At 56.5% G+C, this 12,553-nt stretch overlaps 1 protein-coding gene across 1 annotated transcript in view; it reads left to right on the top strand.

The window, feature by feature from the left end:
* The window catches only part of LOC100467244 (SH3 and multiple ankyrin repeat domains protein 3), a 296,215-nt gene that overhangs the window by 101,710 nt on the left and 181,952 nt on the right, over positions 1–12,553 (top strand). Inside the window, exons 7-8 of the mRNA XM_034644850.1 lie at positions 8,176–8,327; positions 9,342–9,509. Of these exons, the coding sequence (XP_034500741.1) occupies positions 8,176–8,327; positions 9,342–9,509 (320 nt within the window). The remainder of the gene's footprint in view (positions 1–8,175; positions 8,328–9,341; positions 9,510–12,553) is intronic.

Raw genomic sequence — 12,553 nt, 5'->3', positions numbered from 1 at the left:
TTTTATCCGTTCTAGTAGGTTTGTAGGGCTCTCCTTGTTCTGAGGCTTGCGTATGTGCTTGCTCAAAAGGTCCCATCCTTTTCCAGTTCCTGATCTGGTAGGTTCCGTGTGTCTGCGTCAGACCACGTGAGTCCACGTGAGTCTCCCTTGGGAGAGAATCCCCAGCCTCACACCCCCATCTGGAGCAAGAACTCCCCACGTTTAATGTTCTGACCTTGAAGCAATTCCCACGTGCTTCCTGCCTCCACGGGCCTCTGTAGATGGCGTCATCCTCGCGGGGAGCCGGGAACCCGGCTGCAGGGCTGTAGCTGGTGCTGTCGGAAGCCCTGCCTGTGGGGTTCCCCAGACCAGGTCTGCCAGCTCTACCCGAAACCGTCTCACCTCCTGCTGGCAACAGAGGGTTTTTTCTGGAATAGGAGGCCCAGTTCTTTTCCCGGCTTCTCCACACCTGCCTCCCTCCTGTGTGTTTCCTGTCGTCGAAGATTTCCTCCCACGAAAGTGAGTCGTGTCCGCTTCTGTTCACAAACTTGTATGGCCAGCACTGTGTGGGACCGTCTCCCCTCTGCACGTAGTTGCCCGAGCCAGCATCTGGGAGAACAGGAGGAGTATGGTCGTGATTCTTCCATTCGTGGGAAGCGGCAGGAAGCACAAGAACGATGCCCACCGCACCCCCAGCCCCCGGTTCACGGGCTTCTGTGAGAAGCAGTTGCCAGAATGTTCAGAGGGGCTGACCGTTTGGGGAAAACTGCCACCACCCTCCATACCTGCTTCCTGGCATCAAAGGCCTGTGGGTCGTGGACAGGTGTCATGTGCTCACCTGGGAACCTGTCACAAGAAGGTGTCCTCCTCGTCAAGGCCCGTGCACCAGAGAAGATGTTATTGATCTCATTCTCTTCATGGTGGGGCTGGGGTGTTAATCAGATATCCGAGTGGGCTGGAAGATCTGTGCTTTTGCATAGTTTAACCCTGAAACATTGAATGTGGGCTAACGCTGGACGTGCTGGTGTGTCCCAACAGGAGCCGTCCATCCTGCAAAGGGACTGTCAGGCCCACGGTCCCCGCCTGCCCCACTGTCTGTGGTAACAGGGCAGTGAGGAGCCCGGGCCCCTTGCACTCTGCAGGCAGGTGCTGGGACAGGAGCGCTGAGCTCGTGCCCCTGCTTGGCGACCGCACGAGCACGTACATGACCCATCAGCAGGTACGGCACGTGGCATGGTTGCTGGGACGTGTGTCAGCCGGTGAGCTTGTGCGTAGTCAGAGGTCCTTAACCTGGAGGCCGCATCAGTCCTTTCATTATACAAAGGAGGTACAGATGGCCCAGCGGGCAGGGCGGAATCACCAAACTTTGTCTTCCTTTTAAAAACAGTAGTCTGTGTCTGTTTTGTAACATATTCAATGTTAGTACCATAAGGCATGTATAACTTTTTAATTAAAAACATTAAGATATAACTTACATATAACTCAATTTTTGTATTTTGTAAGGCTGTATTGAGATGCATTTCACATACCACTAAATTTAGCCGTTAGAAGCGTACGATTCAGTGGTTCATACATACATGCTCAGGGCTGTACCATCGCCGCTGTCTTTAGGTCACCCAGACAGGAGACCCTGTGCCCACCTGCGGTCACGCCGCCTCCCCCTCCCCAGCAGCCACCCATGGGCTTCCCGTGTCTAAGGATTTGCCTCTTCTGGGCGTTGGAGAGATGGAGGCGCATGTGATGAGGTCCCTTGTGACTGGTTTCTCTCACTCAGCATCATGGTGTCAGTGTCTGTTTAGGTGGGAGCATGTGACGGTGCTGTGTCCCTTTTCGTGGCCAAGTGACATTCCATTGGATGGGCCACTTTTGTTTATCCACTCGTCAGTTGGGGCTGCTTGGGTTGTTCACACTTCATGGCTGCTGTGGACATTCTTGTGCGGAGCGTGTCGACGCGTGTTTTTATCCTTCACGTGCACGTACCCAGGGGACCGCTGGCCTCAGGGTAGCTCATGTTGAACCTTTGGAGAAGCTGCCAGATTGTTTTTCAACAGGGCTGCACCCTTTGGCATCCCACCCATGGTGCGCGGGAGGTCCACGTCCTCCACGGCCTTGCCGGTGCTTCCCGTCACCTCTCTTGTTTATTACAGCTATCTTAGCGTGAAGTCACACCTCCCTGGGGCTGTATTTGCATTTCCCTAATGACCGTGATACCGAGCATCTTTTCTTTTCTTTCTTTTTTTTAATTTATTTATTCGACAGAGATAGAGACAGCCAGCGAGAGAGGGAACACAGGCAGGGGGAGTGGGAGAGGAAGAAGCAGGCTCATAGCGGAGGAGCCTGATGTGGGGCTCGATCCCATAACGCCGGGATCACGCCCTGAGCCGAAGGCAGACGCTTAACCGCTGTGCCACCCAGGCGCCCCATCCGAGCATCTTTTCATGTCCCATTTTGATTGGGTTATTTGTCTGTTCTTGTTGGCTTGTGAAAATTCTTTATATATTCTGGGTACAAATCCCTACTCAGATACATGGTTTGCAAATACCTTCTCCCACTCTGTGGGTCGTCTTTTCACTTCCTCGATGGTGTCCTTTGATGCACAGAAGTTTTTAATTTTATAAAGTCCAGTCTATTAATGGAATAAATAAATAAAACTCACACCTAACTCAGGGTTACAAAGATTTACCCTGTGTTCTTTCCTACAATTTTATAGCTGTAGCTCTTCCATTTATGAGCCAGTCTGAGTGACGTCTTGTCTATGGCGTGAGGTAGGGCTCCCACATGGAAATCCAGCTGTCCCAGCACCATTTTTTAAACATACAACGACTTTCCCCGCAGTCATGTATGATTTTTAAATAAAGTGATAAACCCACGTGAGGGACAACACCGTTCTTCTGGGTTTGCTTGTTGACTCATCAGGTGCCTATTGGGTGGGAGAACTGTGCTCTGGGCCCATGTAGACTCGATGTCTATTTGTGACCTGGGACTCTCGCTAAAATGTCATTCTAATTGTGAAGATCTGGGCTGGGGCCAGAGATTTTGCCTTTTCTTTTCTTTTCTTTTCTTCCCTTCCCTTCCCTTTCCTTCCCTCCCTTTTAATGAGATTCTTGCATTTCTTTTTTTTTTTTTCAAGATTTATTTATTTGAGAGAGCGAGCACGTGAGAGAGAGAGCATGAGGGGGAGTGGCAGGCAGAGGGAGAAGCAGGCTCCCCACTGGATGGGAAGCCCAATGTAGGGCTCGATCCCAGGACCCTGGGATATGACCTGAGCCAAAGGCAGACGCTTAACCGCTGTGCCACCCAGGCACCCCATGAGATTTTGCATTTCTAACCAGTTCCTAGGTCACGCCCATGCTGCCCGTCCGGGGAACGCATTGGAGTTAGCAGGTGTTCAGAGCAGCGGTTCCCATGTTGAAGATGACGTAAGGAGGTTTTACCAGTCCTAACACTGGTGGGTCATACCCATGCTGAGTAAAGCAGTATCTGGGGTTGGGACCAGGTGGTGCCGCTGTGCAGTCAGGTCTGCGAACCCGCGTTCTCCGCCAAGCACGTCCTGTGGACCCCCGGCGTGTTAGCGGTGCAGATTCTCAGCTGCTCCCATCCATGGAATCACTGCTGGGAATGAAGTCCACGTTCTTTGTATTACCCAGCTCTCTGGAGGATTCTTAACCCATGCCCAAGTCTGAGAACCACAGATCTAGGTAATGAGGAAGGAGTCCCTGAATCTCCTCTCTCTGGTCCCTGGGGATTTGGGGTGTGGCCTCAGGTCCCTGGAGTTGTCACAGAGATGGGGACGAGCGCACCGTGGTGCTGTAGGGAGGCTTCTTGCCGTTGAGGCTGTGACGTTCGGGGACGTGTCAGATTTCTGCTGACCCGGAGGAGAGAAGGACCGGGGATAGGGCAGGGGTGCAGCCCCACCTCTCTGGCTTTGCTTCCACTTCTCGGGTGTCCCCTTCAATGGAGACATCCCTGTCGTGTGGACTTTCAGAGTATTCCAGCTGGAGGCCACTTCTCTCCTGGAAGGTTAGCAAACACAGCCACAATTGGCTTTTTCTGAAACTCCTGGTCAGGAGTGTTTCCTGGGTCATCGTCCTCAGGGTCGCCTGTTGGATGGCGAAATTTCCGTCTGACGCTGAAGGGATGTGTCAGGGTTTAGAGAGACGTTTTCATAGAATGGGTCGCTTTAGGAAAGTGAGATTAATGTGATCAAAGGCAGAAGCCTGACTCCACTGGAACATTGTCCCTTCTAGGTCCTGTGAGGGGGTCTGTCTCCGTGTAAAGCGGTGCAGCGAGTCTCACCTGAGCCGTCACTATAGACCTTGTTGCTCCTTGTGCCGGCGGGAGCTTCGTCATTATGAAGCACCTTCAGAGCCGTGACTCCCTGCCACCCCTCACTGTGGGCTGGGCAGGGTGGTCTTTGCATCACGGAAGGGGAACCAGGCCCTGTGGGGTTCAAGGTTTCTGTCCAAGTCACAGCTGAGCCCAGACTGGAGCTTGGAGGTTCCGGATGCAAAGCCAGGCTTTTCCCACTTGTAACGGTTTGCGTGAGGCATGCGGGCATAGGGATGGGGTGTGGGATATCTCAATTGTGGAGACTTTAATAATGAGTTTTATATTAGAAAGAAACATGAAGATAATTGAATGTAGTTTGTGCCCCCTCTGTCACTTGTGAGCCCAAATATTCATTTTCTGTTTTACTCATTTTTGTCTATGCGTCTGTATGTTCTCCATCTCCATCCCCTCCTGCCCATCTTTTCACTCACCCATCTCTTTCTCTCTTCCTTTCTCCCTCCGTCTCTCCTTCCCTATATCTACCCACCCACCCATCCATCTATCCATCCATCCACTTCTCCATCAACCTGTCCATCCATTCCATCCACCCATCTACCCACCCATCTATCCATCTGTTCGTCTGTCGGTCCATCCATCCTTCCATCCACCCACATTTCCATCCATCTATCCATCCATCCACTACATGCCCATCTATCCATCCATCCATCCATGCACCTATCTATCCATTGACTCATCCATCCATCCGGCCATCTATCTATCCATCCACCCATTCATTCACCATCCATCCATCCATCACCCACCCACCCACTTCCCCTCATCTGTCCATGCACTCATCTAACCATCTGTCCATCCATCCACTTATCCAAGCATCTACCCACCCCCTCATCCAGCGATCTGTTTTCCTATTTATTTATCCATCTTATAAAAAGCTCAAGGACACCGTACCTTATTGTCCACCTGGTGTGGCCGCAGTCCCCAGTGCAGGGCAGAGCACTTAATAGGTGTGTGAATATTTGTTTCCTTTGTTTCACATTCTAGGAGAATCACGACTGTCTCTTGCTGAGAAAGTCACGTGGGAGTATGCCAGTCCAAGTGGTGGTGGGGGTGGGAATGCTAACAAGTATTGGCTTCATAGTTCATTTTAGAAATTACTTTTTTTATTATTGTAAAATAATAAAGTCATTGCGTAGGCTCGTAAAAATACAGAAGAAAGCCATAACGAAGAGAGCAATATTTATGTCTGGCAGTGCTCTGGCTGCCAGGTCCCCGAGGGCGCGCCTGGGGTGGGCACCATACAGCACAGGACACGTGCATGTGGCCTCACAAATCCCTGTGAGGTGTGGGTCATGCTTTTACCCTCGTCTTGCGGGGGAGGAGATAGGCCAGGGGGCTTTGGAGACCTGCTCAGGTCATCCAGGCTTCCAGGAGCAGAGCTGGGTTTCGCTGCCGGCAGTCCCCATTTCTCCAGGAGGAGCTGCTCACCCACACATTTGGTTTCCGAGGTCTTTCTCCGGTGCTTGGATGCTCCCAGGAACACCCAGGGGCCCTGGGTGCACCCACTCCAGCCTGCAACACGTGGAGCCCCCACACCTCTCCCTGCCCCCACGTCTGGACCGAGTGGAAGCCAGTAGCCCGCGTCCTTGCGCTGTGCTTCCAGGTCCCCCCACCCCTCACCCCTACAGACCCTCCTGCCAGTACCTTTCACACTCGGTCGGTCCTTCCCCGGAGCCCAAATGCCCCCGGGCCGCATCTAGGCGAGAGCGTGTTACAGGAGCAAGACCGTCTGAAAAGATGAGAGCAGTTTTACTCTCTCTCTTGAGAGAGGCTGGGGCCATTTTGAGGTTGTACGTGTTGCGGTTCCAGTATTTATTGAAACTGAAGTCATTTCAAGATGTGAACACCGAGGAACGTTTTCCGAGGATCGTGGTGGAGGTGAGCGCAGGCCCTGAGCTTTTGAGGCACGGGCACGTGGTCATCAGTCCCACAGACATGCAGGCCCCTGACGGCCGCTTGTGTGCAGGTGCTAGGTGACATCTTCTCGGGGTGGTTCCCTCGGCCCCACGGGGGGTCTCACGGACATCCCCTTCCTGCAGGGTGTGTAAGCTGGGGGACTCTCCTGACCTCACCGAGGTGGGTCCTGGACACGGTTGAACGTGGCGAGTCTGCAACGCGTCATTCGGGCCGGGCTGTTTGAGAGGCACCGTTTGTCATGGGTGCCGTCCGAGGGCTGGAGGTCCCCCTCAAGTTCATAAGACACCTGCCATTAACAGGGTGCCTAGTACTCTTTACCCTCATATCTACTCAGTGGCCCTTACGTGCCCCGCGCCATCCCAGGGCGTGGCTCTGCCGAAGGGGTCTAGTCTGGAGTCAGAGGTATGACCCCAGCCTGGGTTCCAGTTGCACTGGCCACGGGTGGACAGCCAAATCAGAAAGAAGAATCCTAATGGTTTTGAGGGTTGACCTTGCCCCAGATGTGCATTAGGCCTAATTGACCTCATACGTGGGGGGCCGGCTTCTGTAAGTTGCTGCAAGAAATCTGACTTTGAGGCGTAGATGCTGGTGGCTCCCGAGGACCGGGCCTTCCACGCCCTTCACCTGCCCCCCCGAGGAACCAAGCCCTCGCCGATGCCGTCAGACACCTGTGGCTGGGATGCCGCGGGGGCCGAGGCGGTGAAGCCCCAACAGCTCCCTCTCCCCTCTCTAGCGGGAGGGGGTCTCTCTCCAAGTTTGCATCTGTCTGCACGTCTGCCCCCTTTTCACGTCCCTCCCCCACGTGGAGCTCCTGGCCTGCTCCATGCCATCTGGACCCCGACACCCCTGCATCTCACAGTGACACATCCAGGTGTGGGGTGTGTCCCCCGGCGAGTTTAAAGAGCCCTCAGAGCGGTGCTCATTTATGGGTAAAGAAGCCCGGGGATTAGGGCTGGTGGGGGTGGTGGAGCCGAATTCATGTTGCTGTTGCCCTTCCTGGGGACAGCCGGGGACGTGACTGAGGTGAAGTCCGAAGGGAATTCAGCCCCAGGTCAGATGCCCCGGTTCTTTTATTCTCAAAATGTGCTTGGAGTCAGAACGACTCATTATCAGCGAGGGGTGTTTCTGGTCCTGGGGACGTGCACGTTGTCACATAGCTCTTGGCACTTTTCTAGAAGGTAAAAGCCTCTCTGATTACGCACATCAGGGCAGCGCGCCGTGCTCGGCAGTGGTGATGGCGGGCACTCGGGGAGACCGAGGGGGAGAGAAGGTGGATTGAACCAAATACTGACCTCCCTGTCACAGCCAGCGACAGACTGGTCTGGAGTGGGCCGCAGAGGGCGGCGGGGGGCCCTTGCCAACGTTGTCCCCATGGGTCGGGCTCCATTGCCCCGTCCGAGGGCTTCTGCCCTGGCCCTCCTGCCAGTTGTTGATCGCGCTGTACCCGTTCAGGTCTCTGCCCGTCTGGACCCAGACCTCCACAGCGTGCACATGCCATGCCTCCCCTATCTTTGTGTGCCTGCAGCCTGAGTCCAGGCATCCTCCAAGATGCCCGTGAATGTCATGACCTTGAGATAGAGAAAGGTGGGCGTCCGCCTTTCAGACCTTTAACTGCTGCCCTAGTGGGTCACTGCTGTGTCCTGAGAGCAAGAGCACGAGGCAGCGTCTCAGACCCACTGCCCACAAAGTGATAACGTGGAAACTGTCTCTGCCCCCGTTTTGATTTGCATGTGACCCTGAGTGTCACTACCATTGTCACCATTGAGGCTGTGCTAACTGCGTGGATCCCGGGGCTAACAGGTGGGTGGTAGCCCCAAATACCCTGGGTCGGCTCTTCAAGCTCACTCTCAGACTTGGCCCTTGACTTCATGAGCCGTGTGCCTTGGCCGTCTCCTCCCTGTGTGGGTTCTGAACTGCATGTGTTGGGTCCCGCAGAGACCCCGCTGACCCTAGCTGCTCAGCTGGACGACCCCGCGGAGGTGATCAAAGCTCTCAGAAACGGCGGGGCTCACCTGGACTTCCGCGCCAGAGATGGGATGACGGCCCTGCACAAAGCTGCCCGAGCCAGGAACCAAGTAGCCCTGAAGGTACATTCCAGAGCCCGTCTCACCCGGGGCGGGGGGGCCCTCCCTGTCTGCTCCCCAGCATCCACACCGGTTCCCTGTCCCCATCCCATGATGGCCACCTGAGCTGACCCTGAATTGTGTTCCTACCTGGGGTTTGGACGTTTAGTCGGGACCCCTGACCCTCTCTTCTTGGGATTTTTAGAATTTGGTAATTTATTAAAGGTCATCTGTCCCTCTGGTTCAGTCAGAGGCTTGTGTTTTTGGCCGGGAAGGGCAGCGCTGAAAGCCTCCCCCCACACCCCCCCAGGAGGAGACTGCAAACCCAGCCCATGGGCCCTGAGCCAGCCTCACTGCTGCCACCACCCCCCATCCCCGGGTCTCTGGAAGCCCTTCTGGGGGTGCTTTCACCCCTCATGCTCCCCCACGGCCCTCTGCATGCTTTGCCGGCCCTCGGCTTTGCCGAGCCCTGGCAGGGAGGGAGGGGGACCCACTGTTGGGGGCTGGCCCCCCAAGACGATGCTTCTCTTGGAACTCACGGATTTCTCAAGCTCACATCAGTTGCACTTTATCTGCTGGCTTCGTCTGAAATCCAGCGTTTGAGACAGCGCTCCCCCGTTTTGCTGCGCTTAGCATGCACAACGAGAGGGCTTTAGGCTGTGTTTTTAGGTTGTATAGTACACCTTTTCCCTTTTCTGCAAGGCCGCCCTCACTTTGTTGCTCTCCGCCGGTGCCGGGTGGGGTTGGTCAGCAGGGCACAGCCGGTCCCTGCCTGCCCCCGGCGCGTGTCTGCAGAGCGTCTCCTGACCTCCCGGATGTACGCACGTCCTGCATGCCCAGCACCACGTGCTGTTTCAGGGCCAGAAACCTCACCGTCTGAAGTTGGCACCTGCTGAACTCTGGGAGGCCTGCGAAACATGCCAGAACCAAGGGCCTGCTCTGCCTTGGCCTGTGGGAGAGTGACTCTCATGCTTCGTTCTTGACTCCCTTCCTGCAGAAGGGGTCTTGAGGCCCATGTTTGGTGTTTTTGTTTTCTAGACTCTTCTGGAGCTGGGAGCATCCCCTGATTACAAAGACAGCTACGGCCTCACCCCGCTGTACCACACCGCGATCGTCGGGGGGGACCCCTACTGCTGCGAGCTCCTGCTCCATGAACACGCCGCCGTGTGCTGCAGGGACGAGAACGGCTGGCACGAGATCCACCAGGTGCGCTCGCGGCTGCTTGCCACCTGTCCAACCCCTGACGCACCTCCCCTCAACCCCTCACCCCACGGCTCATGCCCGCCCTCCCAGCATTTTGTTCGGCCCACGCAGTTTCTAAAACATTTGGATTTGTCGCTGGCATTTAAAAGCAGGGATATTTACCTAGAAATACATACTTCTGATCTCTGTAGAGAAATTGGAAAGTTAGGCAAGCCTCTTGCATTTCTGTAGGGCAGGAATCATCTGGAATTGTGGGTGAACACGCCCTTCATAGGAGCTGGGAGCTGTCCGTGCGTCGGGCATCTCAGGTGCCCCGATAGAGCTGGCGCCAGGTGCTTTCTGCACACAGGTGACCCGGTGCGCTGCCTGAATTCTGACACAGGCGGCCCAGTGTGATGCCCGGTTTCCTTGCACAGGGCACAGGTTTCCCTGGTCCCACCTGGCACCCGTGGCATTAGGGGGTGTGTCAGCTGCAAACAGAGCCCACCTGATGGCTCAGATGAAGTCGTTATGCACCCAGGGCGGGAGAGGAAGTTGTGGTCCCAGAAGCGGGGACAGCCGAGGTACTAGGGAGGCTGCAGGCAGGAAGTGCCCTGGCCTCTCTCTTCTCCTGTCCTCCTGTTGGCTGAGCCGTGTGTGAGCCAGCCAACCAGACAGCCCAGTGCTGCAGGTATCCAGGTCAGGGTCTCCAGGCAGAGGAGGGTGGACGGTGGGTCTGGGAGAGCAGGGCCCAGGAAGGCAAGGGGGAAAGGGCTGGAACAGGGGGAGGCTCTGAGATGTTCCTCGGATGGGCAGTGACTCTTACCGCCTCTCAGGCCACCTGTCCATTTCCCTCCGCCACCGTGACCTTACACAGTGGCCCCGTCTGGGCGGGTCATGCCCCCACCCAGTGTGGTCAGAAGGCTGAGCGGTGCGAGGTGTCGCAGGCGGGCCGTGGGGGGCTGGCAGGTCCGCCCCGCTTGGCCTTCTGTGTGCCGGGTCAGCCCTGACTCCTCAGCACCCCTGCAGCCTGGAGAGGCATCCGGTTCCATCTGCCGGGTGAACTGGGGTTCCAGAAGCTGCTCCTGGCAGCCCCCAGCCCACACCCCCGCATGGGACCCTCAGAGGAGTCAGTAGCGATGATGCCCTGGGGTCTCTGTTTGTTCACCCATAGTGGGTGTCAGCAGGGCCCGTGGGAAGGAGCTCATGTCAGCGCAGTGCTGAGCCTCCCCTCTCCTCGTCCTGCCTTGTTCTCCCTCTTCCCCTGCAGCTGCACCTCTGAGTGCTTTTGGGTTGTTCCAGAGTCATTTCCTGGCCTATCCCAAACCCCATTTAAAATGTAGTTTTACATTTTACATTTTACAGTGAGGCCAACCAATGAGGAGTCAGCTGCCATTGGAAAGATGGTGTTACTCACAGGTCCTGGGAGGAGGGGCAGACGTGCCATGGGGCCACATGGGAAGCTGGGTCAAGAGGCAGCAGGAGCCGGGGGAAAATGGGGCCAGGAGCCGGGGGAAAATGGGGCCAAGAGCCTTCACTGGTTTCTGCAGGACGGAACAGGTGACGCAGGATGAACAGGCCAAGGCTTGGCTAGTCTGGATAACCTCGGGGGCTCTAGGGCACTGGCGCTGTCCCTGGCTGTCTGGTCTGCCCAGGGCAGGTGGGCCATGGCCCTGAGCAAGAGCCCAGTAAGGCAGGAGGGGGCGAGGGCTCTGTGTGGGCCAGTTTGCATCTGAGAGTCGCCCTCTGGGCTAGTCCTGTCCAGTCAGATGGGCTTGTCTGGGGAGGGGCAGACCTCACGGCATCAGCAAGGCCCCAGATGCCAGGGCGACAGAAATACAGAAGATGGGAACACGGAGTTGCTAGAACTTGAACCCGGCGGCAGGTCCCCAACTTTGGAGAGTTCTCCGAGCCGGGTTCTCCGTCCTCTTGTCCCTTGCCAGCCGGAGGCCTGCCACCAGAGTCCCTTTCGTCTCTGGCACATGCGACAGTCTGGCCCCTGGCCGCCCCTAGATGAAGCACGAGTGTGTTGGGTGGGGGGGTGGGGGGTCCTGGCAGTCACTTCCTGCAAGGTGGGCTCCAGTTGTGATTTCTGGTCCCCGTGTGTGCTGGGTTCCATCCCTGAGACCCCGAGCGTGGATTCTGAGTGCGCAGGCACTGAAGCCACCAGACCTCGGTCCCAGGGCCCCAGCCCCCTGGTGCTGAGTTTGAGCTTGGAGGCAGGGGGTGGGGGGTGCTCCCAGGGCTGAGCATCCTGCTTCCCACCCGTCAGGATCGTGCACTGCCCTCCGGTGGTGGGTTTCTTTTCCACAATGTTCTGGGGTGCCACTTACCCCCCACTAGAGGTTATCTGGCTGAAGTCCCTGCCTCCTGAGCTGCCTTGTCTGCTGTGGCTGAGATTGGCCGTGAGGTGGTGGGTGCTGGCGCTAAGGCAAGAACAGCAGACCAGGCTGTCCTCCTCCGAGATTCTCAGCACCCGGTGGGCTCCCACGCCTTCCTGATCAGCTTCATTGGCTCCATCTTTCACACCCTGGAGCAGCCCCAACAGACACCTGCTGGTCTCCATGACTCAGACGAGGTAACGGGGCCCAGAGAGGGGGAGTAACCTGCCTCAGGCCACGGGCCAAGCTGTTTCCCGAGCTAAGTCCACTCCCAGCCCATCTCGCCACCACCTCCAGGCGTGCAAACAGAAGCCACCCCGGATGTGACAGACGTTGGTGGCAGGAGGAAACAGAAGAGGCAGGTTTTGCACAGAGCTAGTGGGAGAAGCACCTTGGAGTTCCGGGACCTGAGGTGCTGCATTTGAAGTCTGTCTCTCTGCCTTGCATCCTGGAGTGGGGATGGCTCCTTCCCAGCCGCCTGGCTCCGCGCCCTTGGAGGGATCCTGCACGCCCACAGCCAGGCCTGCTCACGGGTCCTGCCGTGGTTCTGTCTGTTTCCCACCAAGGCCAAGGCCCGGTGCTGAACTGTCAGCACCTGCCCCGCAGCTCCTGGGCACGCCCGCCCCCTGCAGGCCGACTCCGGAAGCGCGCGTTTTCCTACACAGCTTAGAGTTGTTATGCAGATTA

This window comes from Ailuropoda melanoleuca, chromosome 16 (genome assembly GCF_002007445.2).
Source record: "Ailuropoda melanoleuca isolate Jingjing chromosome 16, ASM200744v2, whole genome shotgun sequence".
Classification (NCBI taxonomy): Eukaryota; Metazoa; Chordata; class Mammalia; order Carnivora; family Ursidae; genus Ailuropoda; species Ailuropoda melanoleuca.
The sequence above is the reverse complement of the archived record's forward strand: the minus strand, read 5'-3'. Positions and strand labels throughout refer to the sequence as shown.